Raw genomic sequence first — 20,083 nt, forward strand, 5'->3', positions numbered from 1 at the left:
TTTCCATTTGCTTTTCTGAATTCATGGGATGAATATGAGAAAATTATTAAAACTTTTACCGTAAATTGTTACATTTTTCACGGGTATTTTTGTGTTAAAGTAAGTATTCAAGGAAATGGTAAATTGTAGATATATGAGAATATCTAATTAAAAGTTCTGCTGAGTTTTTCCTTATTTAAGGAACCTTGCAAAACATCTGAACATCATATTGCTTTGTCTACTTGCACATACTCCTCTCTAATTTATCCCCCCAATAATGTTGGTATGCTTTGTTAATATAACGTCAACTTAGAACTTTGATCTAGTCCTGGCTTTCAACTACTGACTTATTTGAAAAATCTAATAATATTTTAACAAAAGTACTTGACTGCAATGAAAAGATGGAACCTTAAATGTCCAACGAATTTGAAATTAATTTGAGAGAGGATAGATTTGGGGCATATAGAAGAACACGCCACTTTTCCTAGTAGGATATTATGACCTAATCTCAGTTTTGAGTCTCTTCTATAAGTCAGTAGTCTACAAAATGAGGTACACAAATCTGTTGGTATATGCTAAGAATATTAGAAATCTTACTATATATGTCTTGGTAATAGTACATGGTTTTGAAAGTTTGAGAGCCATTGATATTTAGGCAATTTATTGTTTTATGTACCAAAAAAAGCAGCAGCTGGGACCAAGGGGTGAAGCATTTATAACTCATAAAATAAACTTGGAATGTGAACATAAACATTTTCTTTTCTTTTAATAAATGTGGCTGAACCTTGTTGGAGAATGTTGAGATATTAACAAGCTTATAGTAATTCAAGGGCATTTATCCAAATTGGGTCGCATCTCTTTCTTTTGTTTTAATATTTGTACCAAGCTTGTATACCATGGATGAAGATTTCGTAGCCTAGTGTTTTCTCTCAGATTTTTTTGCCAGTTGAGAATACAGATAATATCAACACCAAAACCATGTCCTTCCCTTTCAATTAATTGCAGTTTCTGGCCATTTCACGTTGGGTAGCTTTTTCCTCAGTGTCCATCCACTTTACAACCATTCTCTCTGATTGCTGTATGCTCTGTGGTACCAAAAGAGATGCCATTTTTTCCCCTCGTACTTTCATTTATCCGGTACATTGTGGTGTGCGTCCTGTAAGAGACCAGGAAATATTATTGACAACAGTAATTTCATAATTTATGAATGTTCATGTTTTTATCTCAGATATTCAAGATTAAAGCAGTCCAATTGGCTGAGAAACTCCTTCCTGCCTTTAACACACCTACGGGGATTCCTTGGGCAATGGTGAATCTGAAAAGGTAGATTCTATTTTTATGTGGTTATTCCTGTTCTAAATAAATTAGATTAACTGATTTTTTGACCCTTTAAAAAGGTGTTAGAAATTTCTAATGATCAGCCCCCACCATACTTTTTAAGACTTAAACTGTTTTTCTCTTCATATGTACAGAAGCATATTTCTTTAAAACATTGTCTGATTTTTAAAATATGTTCTTTACTTTGAAACAGTTCGCTTGCCTTAACCGTATTCCAGTTTCTACTGCTTGTTTCTCTAAGTCTAGATTTCTGTCTCTTACAGAATAGTTGTTTCTTTATGATTTGCTTATTCATTTCCATTTAACGCTGTAATGGATTCAAAGTGCTTTCCCTCTTTTGTTTTATGTACACGACGTGTTGATCTTTTTCTAAGTCAAAATGGAACACAGTATACCTTAAAATCAGGGCTTCCTATTGCTGAACGTCTTACTGATGATAAGGGGAGACATAATTCATGACATTGACTATAGGGTCGTTTATTATGGTATTTACACTGTTGAAGTTCAAAGTGAGGCATGATTCTGTGACAGCTTTATTTGGGAAAACTAATCTATTTTAGTCATTTCTTTCTAATGGAGAACTTTATAAAGTTTTAATTTTCACTGAGAAATCAGTATTTAGTACTGAACGTGACATCTAACTTTACTATTCTTTGATGTCATGCAATATATATAATGTAAACTCCCTGTTTGTGAGGAAAAAGCTAGCTAGAGTTCCAGACCAACCTCCACAAAAGGATGTGGTCGCATACCTGTTCTCTGTCCTTAGTTTCATGATAGATTTTCTGATGTTTCCTTCAGTAGCATTGTCAGAGTCATATCATATAACTTTCTTAGATAATAAGAATGTTAACTTAATTAGCTTACAATTTAAGTCTGAGATGAAGAAAGACTGCAGGATATTATTATTATTATTATTTGTCTATATAGAAAATAACTGAAAAATCCAGCATTGCAGAACTTCAAACTTAGATTGAGATGAAAATAGAAGGGTTTTCAAGGACCATGTCTTGAACATAAGTTTAATTTTCATGTTGTTTCTTTGTATATATTCATACACGTGCATATTTTACTTGGGTTTATAGATCACAGATGTAATTATTTACCTATTTTTTAAAAGTTTTTGTTTTTGATTGAGTTCTACATGTGTCTCACAAACAGACTTTCTCCCAATCTTGCTGTCTGAAAGCCAACTCATGTTAATAATCTAACATTATGTATCTCCTACAGTATGATATATAGCATACAGAAGCACACACATAGATACTGGTGGAGCTTTTAAAATTTTTTATGGTTTGTTTGGATACTTGCTTTTCTACTTCATATTTTTCTCACTCAACAAAATCTCATGGAAATACTCTTCCAGGTCATGCCACAGAACTTTAAATCAATCTTTGTGATGACTACATAGTGGAATATAGGATATATTATAATACATAGGTTATACCATAATTTGTTTAATCATTCCACATCAGTGGTATTTGTTTATTTCCATTATTTTGCTACCATAAACATTGTTACAATAGCATCCTGTTATATGTGTCCTTGTTTAGTGGGGAATTTTCTCTGAAAATGATTCTTAGGAATATGATTGCTGTATCAAAGGGCATATGTCTCTTTTTTCTTTGTGGGATAGATTCCCAAGTGTGGAATTTCTGGATCAAAGCATATATGTATTTTTAAATTTAGTAGTTACTCCCCAGATGTTTTCCAAAAGGCTGTAGGTCATCATATTTCCATCAACAATGTGTGAGAGTACCAAAAGTCTACAAGTATATGTTCTGTTTAATTTTCAAGAGATTGATGGCTATAAAGTGTTACTATTGTTATTTTCATTTGTATTTTCTGCTTAGTGAATTTGAGCATCTTTTCATAAATATGTTGAACATCTAGATTTGTTTTTTATGAATTGTCTGTTCCTAGTGTTGATTGGATTGTTTGTCTTTTCTAGTTAGTTTATAAAAGAGCCTTGTAGATTATAGAATTATTTCTTTTTTTCCCTGTTCTACTACTTGTTTGTTGTCTTTATTTGTAATAATTTTTCATTCCTAAGTTTTAAATGTTTATATATTCAAATATATCTTTTATAACTTCAGGGTTTTCAATCTTGGTTAAAAGATTGTCTTCACTATATTTCATAGTCTTCTGGGTTTCCATAAAATGTTTTTATAATACTGCTTTTTTTAAAAAAAATCATCAAATATGATGTTGGCTGTAGATTTTTTAATCAATTGCCTTTATCAGATTGAGGAAGTTTTTTTCTCTAGATAAACTGTTAAAATAACTTAGAATAAAATTATTCAAAAACTCATTAGATACTATTCTTACTAGACTCTTTGTGAGGTGTTTTCACAATCTTAAATGTCATTTAATTTCCTAACAACCATGTGAACTAGGTATCATGAACTCTCACATTATGGGTAAGGAAACTGAGTCTCACAGAAAGCAAATACCTTTTTTTTTTTTATTGTGGTAAAAGTCACATAATAAAAAGCATAACTATTTTAACCATATTTAACTGTATAGTTCAGTGGCACTAAGTACATTCACATTGTTCTGCAACTCTCTCTATCATCCATCTCCCGAATTTTTCACCTTCTTAAACTGAAACTCTGTCCCTCTTAAACACTAACTCCCCATTCCCCTCCCCAATCCCCACCCCCGGCCCCTGACATCTACCAGTGTACTTTCTGACTATGAATTTGACTATTCTAGGTACCTCATATAAGTGGAATCAAACAGTATTTGTCTGCACCTAATGTATATTGGAATGCATTTTTAAGGTTAACGTAATATATGTCCTGCAAACATGGTACCTTCTTTTTTTTTCTTCCCCTGTACTATACAGTAGTACTCACCAGCCATCTACTTCATACATAGTAGTGTACATACGTCAATCCCAATCTCCCAGTTCATCCCACCCTCCCCCACTTGGTGTCCATACATTTGTTCTCTACATCTGTGTCTCTGTTTCTGCTTTGCAAATAGGTTCATTTTTCTCAATTCCACATATGTGCGTTAATATATGATATTTGTTTTTCTCTTTCTGACTTCACTCTGTATGACAGTCTCTAGGTCTATCCATGTCTCTGCCAACGGCACAATTTCGTTCCTTTTTAAGGCTGAGTAATAGTCCATTGTATATATGTACCACATCTTCTTTATCTATTCCTCTGTTGATGGACATTTAGGTTGCTCCCATGTCCTGGCCATTGTAAATAGTGCTGCAGTGAACACTGGGGTGCAAGTATCTTTTGGAATTATGGTTTTCTCTAGGTATATGCCCAGGAGTGGGATTCCTGGGTCAGAGAAGGCAAATATCTTGCTCAAGGTCCTACAGTTAATTAATGGCAGGACTAGGAGCCTGTGTGCTACATCAGTAGTTAAGATTATTATCCTTATCTTCTACATCTATTTCAGCTCCTCTACCAAATCATGTATTACTCTATTCTGCTTACACTTTAGTGGTAATTCTAAGATATGGTTCTTGTGTCTAAAAAAGCTCATAATTATTCCATACTTGTCATTTGACTTACCTAATTTAGTATTTATCTAGGTGATACAGAATTTAAAAAATCAGCTAGTGCTAAAAGATCTAAAACCAATAACATCAGTCCTTCGGTGAGAGAAAGATTTATATTTTTTACTTCCTCCTAAAAGTAGAAAAGACCTTAGAGAATGGTTTAGAGTTCTAGTAGGAATAACCTGTGAACTCTACTACTTGAATAATTAATCTAGACTTCCAGTTCCAGCCATGGAATAGCTTATATCAGGTTAACTCTCCCACTGAAAACAATCATAAAAGGTCAGCAAGATGGTTTGAAGGGATTAGAGAGCAACTAACTAAGGGAGGACCCAAGGGGCTGTGATCCTAAGAGAAGATCATCTCCGTAGAAACACTGGCTTTACCCCCGAGGGCATATTCTAAATTATGGTGCAGGGCAATTGAAGCCAAGCCTAAAGTAGCGGTCATTTAGGGCAAAGAAGACTATGGTCAGGTCTTGGAGCTGCCAGAATGGCTGAGATACGAGGGACAAGTGTCTCAAGACAGGAAGGAATTGCAGAGGAAAAGCCCCAAAATTTATGTACAAATTTTCCTCAAATTGTTGGCTGATTCTATACCTGCCCATGCACGGGGACTGAAAAAAACTAGATAACAGCATTTGGAAGCTAATTTAACAGCTACATGGTACTGGCAAGACAGAGGTTAGTGTTTAAGCCTGCCAAGGTGGAGGGCCCTGTGAGGCTGTCTGTAAAATAAAAAGTGAAAAACCTTGTTTAGAATTTAGTATTTTGAGATGTTTAAATGCACTATGAATGAAACTTTCATTTGGGACTTTGGGACAGAAGTTTTTACATGGAAATGGGATTTTGTGTTTATACTTGACTGCTATAATCCATTCGCCATGCTGACGCCTAGGTAATCTTTCTAAATGGTATGCTTTATTCTTTAAATATTATGTTACATTCCTTAAAATTCTCCATGATGTTCCATCATACTTAAAATTAAAAAAAAACTTTAAATGTCACCATAGCCTACAGAATTTCTGCACAGTCTGGATTTTACCTAGCTTTCTAACCTCATTCTGTATCATTCACTTCCCCTTCCTGAGCTCCAGCCACACTAGCCAACTTTTTCCTCAGGGCCATTGTGTTTGCTGTTTCCTCTGCTGGGAATTCTCTTCTTCCGTCTCTGTTCATCACTAGCTCCTTCTCATCATTCAGGTCTCAGTTTAAATTGTGTCATTTTAGAAACTCTTTGAACATTATACGTAAAGTCTTCGAACTCATTTTCCATCACTAGTACTCAGTATTCTGTCACTCTATTTAATTTTCTTCATAACAATTATCACTATTAAAATGGTCTTACTTATTATGGGAACAGGAATGTTATATGTCAGGTTCAGTACTATATGTCCCAGATAATAGTAGGCACTTAATATTTGTGAAATGAATGACTGTCCTACATAGTTACTGTATCCATATTTCTTCCTTGATTCTTAGCACCAAAAAATTAACGAACTTTCAGCAAGGTAGTGATATACCCTGATATCTATTTTAATGTTTTCTCAACACATAAATAAAACATATCAAATTGAATTGCCAGTATACAGGTAGATATAAAGGGGAAAGTTTAACAAGTACATGGTACTGGGGAGACAGAGGTTAGTGTTTAAAGCTGCCAAGGTGAAGGGCCCTTGGTAAACACCCCAGGCTTTCAGCTGAGATCCCAGAGGGCCAGTTCCTAGAGGGAGAGGTAAAGCTGAAATAGACTACCCTTAACAAAGCCTAAAACCAAGGTAATCTGCCTATACTCAACCTATGTTTGAGAGGAAACTTAACCTTCTGAGAAAGAAGATAACATCCAAAGAGTCTACACTTTTTCATTTATATAGTTTGGCTTCCAATAAAAATTTATAAGGCAGGCTAAAAAAAAAAAGAAAAAAAAGTTAGAAGATATCCTAGACATATATCTGCACAAATGAAATGTACACAAGATTATTCAGTGTAAAAGTTTTCATAATAGCAAAATATTAGAAATTTGCCGAAGGACCACTGTAGAGGATTGATTAAATAAGTTATGTCTATTCATATAACATAGTAGTTTTCATACAGGCACTATGAGCATTTGAGGCAGGACAGTTCTTTATCAGGATACTGTCATGTTACATTTTTGGCCCCAGCACAATAACTGTAAGTTGTACCTTCAAGGTTTGAAACAACTCAGAATGCTCTCACATTTTCATATGCCTCTGGGGCGAGACATTTCAATTGAAAATCATTAATGTCATGGAATTCTGTGCATCTATTAAAAACATAAAATGAGAAAGTTGTTTATGAACCGATATGGAACGCCTACTGAGGTACATCTTAATAGTAAAATCCGACGTACAGAGCAGTAAGTATACTTTGCTATGTTTTGTTTAAGAAAGGAGGAAAATAAGAATATATATTTGGATTGCTTATATATGCATAGAAATTTCTGTACTTACACATAAGCTAATGAATGATTATATTTGGGGCCTGTAAGGGGAAGAGAGATGAGAATGGGGTGAAATATATTTAATGTATACTTTTCTACATTGTTTTGCTTTTTAGAACATGTGGATATTCTATTAACAATAATTTTAAAATAATAAAATTTTAGATATAAGTAATCTATTGTTTGAGATAATAATTTCTAAAAGATATATTTAAAATTTATGTATTCATTCAAAAAAATGTTTCATTTTTTTTCCCAATCCTGTCTCCTTTTACTTTTTCTTTCATTCAGTGGAGTAGGGCGAAACTGGGGCTGGGCATCTGCAGGTAGCAGCATTCTTGCTGAATTTGGTACACTACATATGGAGTTTGTCCACCTCAGCTACTTGACAGGAAACCCGATTTACTACAAAAAGGTTAGTTTTCTTGCCTTCTTTTCTTTGTTATAAAAGAATCCTTTAGGATTCTACCCCAAAGATTTGATTAATGCTTAGGAAATGTTTGCCTTTTTAAAAATTATGTAAAGAAATGTCCCTTCTATTTAGAACATATTTAAAATATTTACTGTTACTTGAGAAGATATAACCACTAGTAAGTATTTTTAAAATTCCATTACTATCTCTAGCATTGTGCTGAAGTTCCTAGTCAGCATGGCAAGATGAGACAAACAAAATGAACAAAAAGGTAAAGAATTGAAAAGGAAGAAAAAAAACAGTAACTGTTCACAGATTAGATGATTACCTAAAATATTAAGACAATCTACATATAAATTATTAGAAATAAGAGCTTAATTTATATTTTGAATAAAAGGTCAATATAAATATTAAAAATCAGTAGAATTTCTCTGTACCAGCTACAGCAGGCAAGAAAGTATCATTTATAAAAACATATCTTATGTGGTAGGATGAAAGTATAAGTTTCCCACAAATAAATCTAACAAAAGATAAACAAAGTTCAAAACTATCAAGTGACATTAAAGATGACCTAAATAAATCGAGAGATGTATTATGTTCATGTACAGGAAAACAATATCATAAAAATTTCAGTCATCTCCAGATTGATCTATAGTGTCAATTCAATGCCAATCAATTCCCCAATGCCTATTTTTTTTTTTTAATGGAACTTGACTATACGCTTCTAGCATTTAAATAGAAGAGAAACATTCAAAATATTCCTGAAGAAAAACATGTTGGGTGGGTTTGTATTACCCAGTTATCAACACTAACAGTATAGTGTTGGTGCATAGAGACAAGTAAGACTGATGAACAGAATAAATAGCCCTTAAACAGACCCACATATTTGTGGAAATGTTGTAACAATGGTAGCATTGTAGATTATAACAATTCTAGGAGCATTAAAGGTTTAAATTTAAAAGACAAAATCTAATAAAGTTGAAAATACATATACTCTATAACCCAGCAATTCCACTCTTTGGTATGTACATTTATATCACATACATAAAAACATTGTTTATATTAGCAATTTATATGATAAGATTTAATACAGCAGTGAAAATAAATTAATTATGGTCACATTCATCAATCAAAAGAGTATAATACAACTTTTATAAAGTTTAAAAGAAGCAGAGCTGAAGAAAATATCGTTTAGGGATTCAAAAGTGATTTTAATAGAATCAGGATGATGAACATAAAATTCAGAGCTGTGACGATATCTAGGACAAGGGCAGTAGTATGTGAATGGGTAGCAGTAAACAGAACAGCAAAGGTTATGTAGTGTTGTATTTCTTAAATCGAGCTGTGAGTAGAATCTATATATATTCCTTTCTGTGTATGAAATATTTCATCAACTGAGAAGGATTTTCAGTTAAAGATAGCAAAATGGAGCCAGATGACAGAATTTTCCCTTTCCTGATTAAATGAACAATAACAGTGAAAATAATAAAGACCATCAAAAATTCATCAATAACAATGTAAGAAGGAAAGGCTGTAGCCTCATGTCATAAACATGTGATGGCAAAAAAAAAAAAAAAAAAAAAGCAAAAGATATCTGCTATGATACTTAAGTCTGTTTCCCACCCTATCTTGAATCCTTACTGGGCAGAGAAAGAAAGTCAACAAATTCTTGGTATTCCCTATTAATCTTACAGGAGAGACCAGTGTGTAGGGTGTCCAGTATATAATTCCCACAGCACCAGAGGGGTTCTCACCTTCCATCCTTCGTGAGCACATAGGCTTCAGGAAATGAGCTAGTACACTAGTACTCCAAATCTCAAAGTGTATCCAGAAGGGGAGAATATCCCCGCACACACACAGTAGGAAGGAATTTGAGGACAATTCATCTATACTCTATCAAACCAAAGTTCAGGTCAGAGCTGACCCAGTTAAATGTGAGCAAGATGAAAGAGAAAGCATGGCAATTATACAGACATACTGCAGGAAGCAAAATCAGGGCAGTAAATAGCATGTAAAAGACTGATAAAGAACCCAGTTTGAAATTTTAAAGGTCTCTGTGAGCAATTCATACTATAATAGAGATTGAATTCAGTAAAATTAGAACTCAAAACCAAAATAAAACAGTAAAATACAAGAAAATTGTAGAGCTAAAGAAACAAATTGAGACCTTACATAATATATTTCTGTAAAATAAATAAATGAAAAATAACAAATAACTTGTACATAGTTGAAAACTGAATTACTGACATGGAATAAAAGCAAGAGATAATCATAGTGAAAACAAGGAAAAACATAAAGAGATTAAAAAGATGATAAATTTGTAAAACAGGTAATCTAACCTATGGTATTTCTTTTTTTTTTTTTTTTTTTTTTAATTTTTGGCTGCATTGGGTCTTCGTTGCTGTGTGTGGGCTTTCTCTAGTTGTGGCGAGCGGGGGCTACTCTTCGTTGCGGTGCACGGGTTTCTCATTGTGGTGGCATCTCTTGTTGTGGAGCACGGGCTCTAGGTGCGTGGGCTTCAGTAGTTGTGGCGCGTGGGCTCAGTAGTGGTAGCACGCCGGCTCTAGAGCGCAGGCTCAGTAGTTGTGGCGCATGGGCTTAGTTGCTCTGCGGCATGTGGGATCTTCCTGGGCCAGGGCTCGAACCCATGTCCCCTGCATTGGCAGGCGGATTCTTAACCACTGCGCCACCAGGGAAGTCCTATGTGGTATTTCTTAAGTGGAGGACCTAACCCATAGAACTCACCTAAAAGCAACAAAAAAGAGAAACAGAACTATGAACTCCATTTTTAACAAAATTAGGAGATACTTGATACTTCATGTAACAAAATAGGAAGAAAGGTTGGCATAAACAGTCAAGGTCAGAGAGAGGTTTGGGTAACTGAGGAGAGGAGGATATTGGTGGCTACAGATTTCAAAAATAAAAAGCTAATAGAGCAGTTCTCTAGATTAAGTGGTACACCTTGAGGTACAAAACCAAATCCTCATTAGCAGCAATGAGAACAGGATCACAGACCGATGGTGGATGCTTCTTTGGACCTCACTAAATATGATGTGCTGAGAAGCTAGAAAAGCAGAATTCAGTTAGGAATCTCACTGGCAAGCTGTATTTGTGCCCATACACTTTGGTGAGGGAAGAGAATGAATGACAGATTCTCTATTATGCGTAGTGCTGCATTGCTAGTTTCAGTTGCCTGAGGAGAAGCAAAGGCTTAAAAAAGCACATTCACATTTGGACTCTACTTATCCTTTTATGTCAAAACTCATGTGAATTGCTGGTTCAAGAAAAATAGTAATGAGTAAGTCATCAAAAAAGAACATGTATAGAATCTATACAAAAATATTACCAGAAAAAAAAAGGAAAAAATGTGAAAGATAAATGATGGCCAAAAAATGCTTATCAGAAAATAGCAACTGAAGACCTGGACCAAACATCACCATGAGAGAGAAGATAATGAAGCTCTCATCTCTGTGAAACAAGAATATAAGATGTGATATCATTAATAAAGTATAAGAAAAAATTAAGTTATCGTCAAAATGAAGGGCAAAATGGAAGCAATACAAAGAAAGCATTCAAGATATACTAAGAGACTTAGAAGACAAAATTGAGACAGGCTAGTAAACATATGGAAATGAAAAGATAGATAAAAAGATTTAGAAAGGAAATAATAGATGTAGAAGAGAAGCAGAGAGGATTCAATGTATGCATAATTTTCAGGAGACAAAAGAACGCTAATTTTTTCATCTTTCATAACAACATCATCCTGAACTGACTAAACCTGGTTCATGGAATTATTCAGATTGAGATTGTTGTACGTAGAGTTGGTCTCAAACATGAATGAACACAGGTAATAAGCATCCCTGAGCCCATTCCTAAAACTGCATGATGACAGAATCCAGCTGAGTGAAAGATGATTGGGAACTTTGTGTTAAAAGGATTAATGTTATAATGCTCAAGTCCAGAAAATAGTGAAGTATATATAAGGTCCTGTGAAAAAGAAAATGTTTCCCCAACTCATTTATACCAATTAAGTTATCCTTCAGATGAGAAGATAACATTCTCAAATAAGAATACAAGAAATGGAATACCTTTGTGCTTTTTTTTTTTTAAGCACTTAAAAAATCCATCATCCAATCTAGAGATGAATCAAAACAAAGTCTCTGGGAAGGTCTCTAGCTTCTTAATATGTTTCATGATTTTTTCCCCCCTTAACTTCAGGATATCTTTTAGGAATTGGAAGTTTAGGAATTTTAGAAATATAGGGATATCTATTATGGGATCAATATTTAAAGTTCAGCAATTTAGTTTTACTTTATTTACTTTTTCATCTATTAACTTCAGAGTGGTTTCATACTTTTTTATTACAAATGTCCTATTATGATTATATTTCTATGAAATTATTTCTGTTCTTATGTTTAGTTATATACACATTGAATATGTCTGGAATGATGTTTATCACCGATGTTTCTGATTGCTATTTCTGGATAGTAGAATGTTGGAATTTAAATTGGTTTCCGTCTGTGCTCTTTTCTTTGTATTTTTATTTCTTGACTTTTAAATAATGCTCATATTTCATCTTATAAAAATAATGAGTCATTAGATGCCTTTCCTTACCATCTCTCACACACACACACACACACACACACACACGATTGGGGGTGGGATGGCAGTGTAGGCTCTGGGTGAGGAGAAAAACAAAGCCCAGATTAATATAAAATCTTAATGATTTTGTTTTCATTAATTGCATTCTTAATTTTATTTTGCTTAGGTCATGCACATTCGGAAACTACTTCAGAAAATGGATCGTCCAAATGGTCTTTATCCAAATTATTTGAATCCACGAACAGGTCGCTGGGGTCAGTGTAAGTATTTCTATTACAACTGATGCTTTGTTGAAAGATTGAAACTTGTGCTTGATGTGTTGATAAATATACTACATGTAGTGTTAGAAGCCTCAGTTAGTATATAACCCTGTGATCTGCTAGTGCTGTTACCTTTGGCAAGTTTCTAATCTCTTGTAGCTTCAGGTTTTCTACTTGTAAAATGGAAACATGAATTTCCTCTCTCACAGGAGTATTTTATTTTGTGTATGTGTAAGTACTTTGCTAAAATATAGTGTGGCATTTGCAAAGGGTTGTACTTTTAAGCCCTTATTTGTAAACTATATCTTCATGTAAATAAGAGCGTTGCTTGATATAAGTATGTAGTAACGGAATATGAAGAACAGTTGAGTGTGTTAAATGACTAGAAAATGGGGTGATTGCTCTTGGACAGGCCACGTCTGGTCATTCATTTTAAAAGAAGGTATCAGTGTCTGTTATTTACCAGGCTCTTGAATGAGACTGGAGATAGGGGAAGAATATATAGGACTTGGTCTGAATTCAGGCAGCTCTCAGGCTAGCAGGCAGGGTAGGCAGACACACTTAGAAGTAGTTGAAATATAATGTGATAGATGTTGTATTGATAGTAGAGGCATGTACCAATTGTTAGGTGAGACTGTGGTAGAAGTGATTTCCTCTGTCTCAGGAGACAGTGTTTTGTTTGGGGATGGGGTGATTTTCTTATTAGAGTTTTAGAATTGATCTTTGAAGGAATTGATTTTTTAAAAACAATAAATAATAAATGTTTTCTGTTAGTTCATGAAAAAAACAAAACACAAGTGGACAATATACAGATGTTCATATTTAATCCTAAAAGTGGCGCTAATGAGGATGATACATGGAGACAACGTAGTGTAACAATACACTCTTTCTGTACAGACTGGTGCTACTTTACTAGAATGTACAAAAGACTGCCGTCTGTAGTACCGTATTTGTAGCATCTCCGTAGACTGGTCATCAGAGACCTTTGTCCCTCTGTCTTCCCACTTCACCAAGTCCCTAATCAAATCAATGAAGCTTTTAAACGGAAGACACTGTTCTTTATCAGATCTGTAAAGGAAATGGACACATCCCTGTATCCAGTGCTTCAAAAAGTATTAAAATTTGTATGACCTTTGAACTAGTGACTCATTTCTAAGCATTTATTCCAAAGAAATTTTCAGATATATATATATATATACATAGAGAGAGAGAGAGAGAGAGAGAGAGATAAATATAGATACACACACACACACACACACACACACAGAGCACATATATATGTATATAGAGAGAGGTAATTTACAATTTTGGAGTTATTTATAACAGGGATAATTTGGAAACATTCTAAAGCACTCCATAGAAAGTCCAATGGAACTTTCTATGATGATGAAAATGTTCTATTTCTGTCCTGTCTAATATAGTAGTGGTTATTAGCATGTGGTTATTGAGCACTGGAAATGTTAGTATGGTTGTGGAACTGCATTTTAAATCTTATTTACTTTTAATTAATTTAAATTTAATTAGCTATTTGTGACTAGAGCCTACCACATTGGACAGTGCAGTTTTTAAACATCCTATGAAAGAGATTTGGTTAAATTATAATCCCTCCAGATCTGATATACAATATAGTCATTAAAAGTTATGTTATAGAATACTTGACATAGATAAATATGTAATATCTAGAAAGATATTGAGAAAAAGAGAGAAAACATACCACAAGGATAGAAACCAAGGTGTTACCTGTGGGTTTTTACAGAATGTTTGTTTTTGTTTTCTTCTTTTGTTTACCTCTATTAATCTAAATTTGACAATGGACATGTATTACTTTTGAAGTAAGATTAAAAACATTTTTAAATAAGATGCTATTTTCCACACCAAAATCTTAGAATACTGGAAAAAATAAATCACTGTTTGAGAATTGCCAGCCTTTGAAATGACCAGCAGTATCTCACTGATGGCATCTTAATTATTAAAGTTATAACTCTTTCTCTTCATCATATGGTGTTGTGCAAACGAGATAGCCACGTGAAAAAGAATGAAGTTGGGCCCTTACTTTTATCAGATACAAAACTTAACTCACAATGCACCCAAGGCCCTAAATTTAAGGACCAAAACTATAAAACTCTTAGAAGAGGGACAAATCTTCATGACCTTGGATTTGGGAGTGACTTCTTCAAAAGCATAGGCAACAATAGAAAAAATAGATAAATTGGATTTCATTAAAATTAGAAACTTTTGTGCATCAAAGGATATTGTCATGAAATTGAAGGACAACCCACAGAACGAGAGTTTATTTGCAAATAAATGAGAGTTAATATTTGCAAGTCATATATCTGATAAGGGCTTAATATTCAGAATATATAAAGACCTTCTAAAACTCAACAGCAAAAAGACAAACACTCAATTAAAAAATGGGTAAAGGACTTGAATAGATATTTCTCCAAAGAAAATATTCAAATGGAAAATAAACAAACACATGAAAAAAATGCTCAACATCGTTAGTTATTAGGGGAATGCAATTAAAAGCATAATGAGATGTCACTTCACACCTACCAGGATGACTGTAATCAAAAGGACAGATAATGAGTGTTGGTGAGGAAGTGTGGAGAAATTGGAACCCTCTCACACCACTAGTGGAAATGTAAAATGGTGTAGCCACTGTGAAAAACAGTTTAGTGGTTTCACAATAAGTTGAACATAGAATTCCATATGATCCAGCAGTTCAACTCCTAGGTATCTACCCAAAAGATTTGAAAGCAAGGAGTCAAACAGATACTTGTATGCCAGTGTTCACAACAACATTATTTGCAATACCCAAACGTAGAAACAACCAAAGTGTCCAACAGATGGATAAACAAAATGTGGTATATACATACAGTGGAATATTATTTAGCTATAAAAAGGAATAAAGTTCTGATACATGCTACAGCATCGATGAACCTTGAAAATATTATGCTAAAATGAAAAACGCCAGTTGCAAAAGGACAAATATTGTATAATTCCAGTTACATCAGATATCTCGAGTAGTCAAATTTACAGAGACAGAAAGTGGATTGGAGGTTACCAGGGGCTTGGGTGGGAGGAGAATGGAGAGTTATTGCTTAATAGGTACAGAGTTTCTATTTGGGGTGATGAAAAAGTTTTGGAAATAATGACAGTGTTTGTACCACATTATGAATGTAATTAATGCCACTGAATAGTACACTTAAAAAATGGTAAAAATAGTAATGTTCATGTTATATGTATATATTTTACCACAGTAAAAAATTGCAGTAAAAAACAATTCTTTCATTCATACTTGTTTTTCCCACAAACAAATCCAGATGACTTCTTTAGAGTATGTTCACTCTCAGCATTTATTAATTTTGAGACTGTTATAAAAAGAGCTATTCACTGGTTGTTTTGACAAGAGGTCTTTAAAATTCTAGGGGAGCTATCCTGATATCCCTTTAGCAGCTGCAGTCCTTTTAAATTGTCCAATTTGTTCCTTTTAGTGTTTTTGTATATTTTGTATCAACTTCTGAAAAGTGTATCAAATTCCATTATTATCTTTGAGCAGTATACATCTGTCATAACTATAAATAGTCTGCAAAACAAACAGTGAATTGAACTGAAATTTAACAATTCAGCTTTGGCTAACTGTATTATAATTAGAGTAATGATAATGTCTGTGACATGCACACAGCAATCACAGAGAATAGTTATGGTAATTACCTTCAGGAAAAGTACTTGGCAACAGATATAAAAGAATATAGTAAGCAACCTAGATTTAAAGGCACATCATTAATATCTTTTTTCTTTTTTACTTTATTTTTTCACTACCTTTCTAAGTACAATACTTAGCCTATGCCATTTAATGACTTAAGTGAAGAAAATATAGGACATTCATCATTACTGATTCACTGAATTTTATACTACTGATTTAAAAACTGTGAAAAAAAGCAAGAATGGGTGTAATATTTGGAGTTAGAAGACTAATCCAGGCTTTCCTGCTTAATAATTTAGATAAGTTATTTAACCTCATGCCTTTGTTTCTTCATCTGTTCTAATTGTACTTATTTTAATAAGACAGTTGTGTGGGTCATATTTATGAGCTAATAAATATATTTGAAAATGCTTCATAAACTATAACACATGATACAAATATTAATTTTTATTCTAGAATTTCTTGTAAGAACACTTCAAGAATTAACTTCTTAGAAACCTGCCATTAACTTCATGACGTGCTAAGACAGATAATATGAACCATTGGTATTTAGTAATACTTTATAACGTGTTATCAATTTCTGAATTTCAAAAGGACCTTGGAGTGACATGGTTCATCAGATTTGACATCTAGGCAGGCATGGTTCAGTGGTTCAAATAAGAAAGTCAGACTGCTGGGTGATAAATTCCGTAGTTAACCAAGGATTTCAGGCTTCTGCTGTGTATTTATTTATTAAGCATATAAACTTCCACTGGAACAAGAGTCTAGAAGAGCTAGAGAGAGCCTGTCAGGCAGGACTGAGACTACATCCTATAACCTAAGTAACCTGTAACTAAATCTGTAATCCCTAGCAATAATTAACATATCTAAAAATCATTTCCCATAAACCGTGATGCCAAAGACTTTTGCTTTTTCATCTTTTTCTCGTTATTTCACCTACTTTAATTTTATGTTTTCTTCTTTATGTTTTCTTCTCCTGCTCATTTATTAATCCTTAGATCTACAACATATCCAGAAATGTATGTTTGAGACCAAAGTGCAAAATTTAAAATTGCCCTACATGTTATTTTAATGACTTTTACAAGTGTCTTGCTCCTAAGTACCATTTGTGTCCTTTGATCACTTCATACATTCTCTCTTGAGTAAACTCCATTATGGCTCAAATACATTTTTATCAATCCCAATTTTATAACTCCCAAAGTTATACCCCCAACTTATCTGTCTCTGGATTTCCACATGTTTGTTATATCCATTTAGCTATGCAGCTAGTCCCTCAAATTCAGCATGCCCAAGATTGACACTCTTTCCACTTTAAGCCATTTCCCCCTCTAGTACTCCCAGTTTCAGTGAAGAGCACCACTGTTCACTCATTTGCCCCAGCAAGAAATCTAGACATCATCCATGATTTCTCTTTCTCCATTCTTTCAGTAAACACCTGATAGATACCAAACCAAAAGAGTGTGGTAGAGTCAAGAAAAATTAGATTATTTTAAGATGTTAATAATAAGAGGTAGTTTCAGTTGAAGGGTAGAAGTTGATGAACCAAGAGGGGGATTCCTGGAAAGGAAGCAGAAGTGGTTAGTGTCCAGAGCTAGATGGAGTGTATAGAGTAGGGAAGGAACATTTCTTCCTCTTTAACAGGCAAAGGGAATAGATAAATTGATAGATGGGGGTATAGAAAGTTGAAAGATACATTTTTGGGGTGAATGATCTGTATTTTTTATGTGAATTTGAAGGCTTGGTTGTCTGCTGAGAGTAAGGAAGAAGGTAGAGCTCTAGAGGTCTTTTGAAGAAGAGATTTCAAAAATCTGCTTTAGGCTAAAAATAGAACTACCATACGACCCAGCAGTCCCACTACTGGGCATATACCCTGAGAAAACCATAATTCAAAAAGAGTCATGTAACAAAATGTTCATTGCAGCTCTATTTACAATAGCCAGGACATGGAAGCAACCTAAATGTCCATCATCGGATGAATGGATAAAGAAGATGTGGCACATATACACAATGGAATATTACTCAGCCATAAAAAGAAACGAAATGGAGTTATTTGTAGTGAGGTGGATGGAGTTAGAGTCTGTCATACAGAGTGAAGTAAGTCAGAAAGAGAAAAACAAAAACAGTATGTTAACACATGTATATGGAATCTAAGGGGGGAAAAAAAAAAGCTCATGAAGAACCTGGTGGCAAGACGGGAATAAAGACACAGACCTATTAGAGAATGGACTTGAGGATATGGGGAGGGGGAAGGGTAAGCTGTGACAAAGTGAGAGAGTGGCATGGACATATATACACTACCAAACGTGAAATAGATAGCTAGTGGGAAGCAACCGCATAGCACAGGGAGATCAGCTCTGTGCTTTGTGACCACCTAGAGGGGTGGGATAGGGAGGGTGGGAGGGAGGGAGATGCAAGAGGGAAGAGATATGGGAACATATGTATATGTATAACTGATTCACTTTGTTATAAAGCAGAAACCAGCACACCATTGTAAAGCAATTATACTCCAATACAGATGTTAAAAAAACAATCTGCTTTAGGGAATGGGAAAGAGCACTAATCAAGGGGTCATAGAAAAGTCGACAAGCAATGCTGAGGTTCTCATTGGTGGTGAAAATTGTGAATTTGGGGATAATAGTAGAGTAGACTGACAGGTGGGCTGATGTTTTACTGGTTGCGTGCAATAGGTGAACAGTGGAGCAAGGATCCTGAATGGTTGGACAAGAGGATCACCTGTTGCTTCCTTTCCTAACCAGCCTAGACTGCATAGGATCCAAAATAGTGTGAGAATACGCGAGTACGTTTAGTCTTCTGTGTTACCTGTCCTACAAATCCCAATACTTGTATCAATGTAGCCATGTACCTTTCGCATTCATCTACAGAGTCAGCTGAGCATTGCTGATGAAAATCATCAGTAATACAGGATAAAGTCACTATAAATTTATAATTTCCAATTCTAACTGGATCACCAGTACCCCTCCCAACTCTAACTTTGATCAGTTTACTTTCTTATTCTTTACTCTCCTTAAGTCTTCTGTATAAACCTCCTATCCATCCTCATCTCTCTTTTGACTGTTTCTTTATTTTCAATTTCCTGGGCAGTTTTAGTTTAGGTATGTCTTTAGTAAAAAGTATTTATATAGATTAATAAAATAAAACTTTTAAAAATTCCTGTGTGACAGTCTCAGTTTATTTTAAAAGATGAGTTTAGGGCTTCCCTGGTGGCGCAGTGGTTGAGGGTCTGCCTGCCAATGCAGGGGACACGGGTTCGAGCCCTGGTCTGGGAGGATCCCACATGCCGCGGAGCAACTAAGCCCGTGAGCCACAATTACTGAGCCTGCGCGTCTGGAGCCTGTGCTCTGCAACAAGAGAGGCCGCGATGGTGAGAGGCCCATGCACCGCGATGAAGAGTGGCCCCCACTTGCCACAACTAGAGAAAGCCCTCGCACAGAAATGAGGACTCAACACAGCCATAAAGAAAGAAAGAAAGAAAGAAAGAAAGAAACCACTTACTTAAAAAAAAAAAAAAAAAAAAAAAGATGAGTTTAATTTAATTTGTTGATGTTACTGATAGGTTTGGGCTGATTCCAAATATCCTTTTTATTTTGTTTACTTGCTTTTGTAAAAACAGTTTTATTAAGGTAAAATTGACATAAACTGTACATAATAAAGTATACAATTTGATAAGCTTTAAAATAAGTATACACTTATGAAAACCATCACCACAATCAAAATAATGAACATATCACCCTAAAAGATTTCGTCATACCCCTTTATGATATTTTCCTCACTCCTTCCTTGAG

The 20,083-nt window shown here is 34.4% G+C and overlaps 1 protein-coding gene across 2 annotated transcripts in view; it reads left to right on the forward strand.

Annotated features, from left to right (window-relative positions):
- The window catches only part of MAN1A2 (mannosidase alpha class 1A member 2), a 178,369-nt gene that overhangs the window by 103,042 nt on the left and 55,244 nt on the right, over positions 1-20,083 (forward strand). For both annotated transcript variants that reach the window (XM_068540587.1, XM_068540586.1), the window contains exons 6-8: positions 1,208-1,302; positions 7,592-7,715; positions 12,481-12,574. In XM_068540587.1, coding sequence (XP_068396688.1) covers positions 1,208-1,302; positions 7,592-7,715; positions 12,481-12,574 — 313 coding nt within the window. The remainder of the gene's footprint in view (positions 1-1,207; positions 1,303-7,591; positions 7,716-12,480; positions 12,575-20,083) is intronic.

This window comes from Eschrichtius robustus, chromosome 3, assembly GCF_028021215.1.
Source record: "Eschrichtius robustus isolate mEscRob2 chromosome 3, mEscRob2.pri, whole genome shotgun sequence".
NCBI classification, from domain to species: domain Eukaryota; kingdom Metazoa; phylum Chordata; class Mammalia; order Artiodactyla; family Eschrichtiidae; genus Eschrichtius; species Eschrichtius robustus.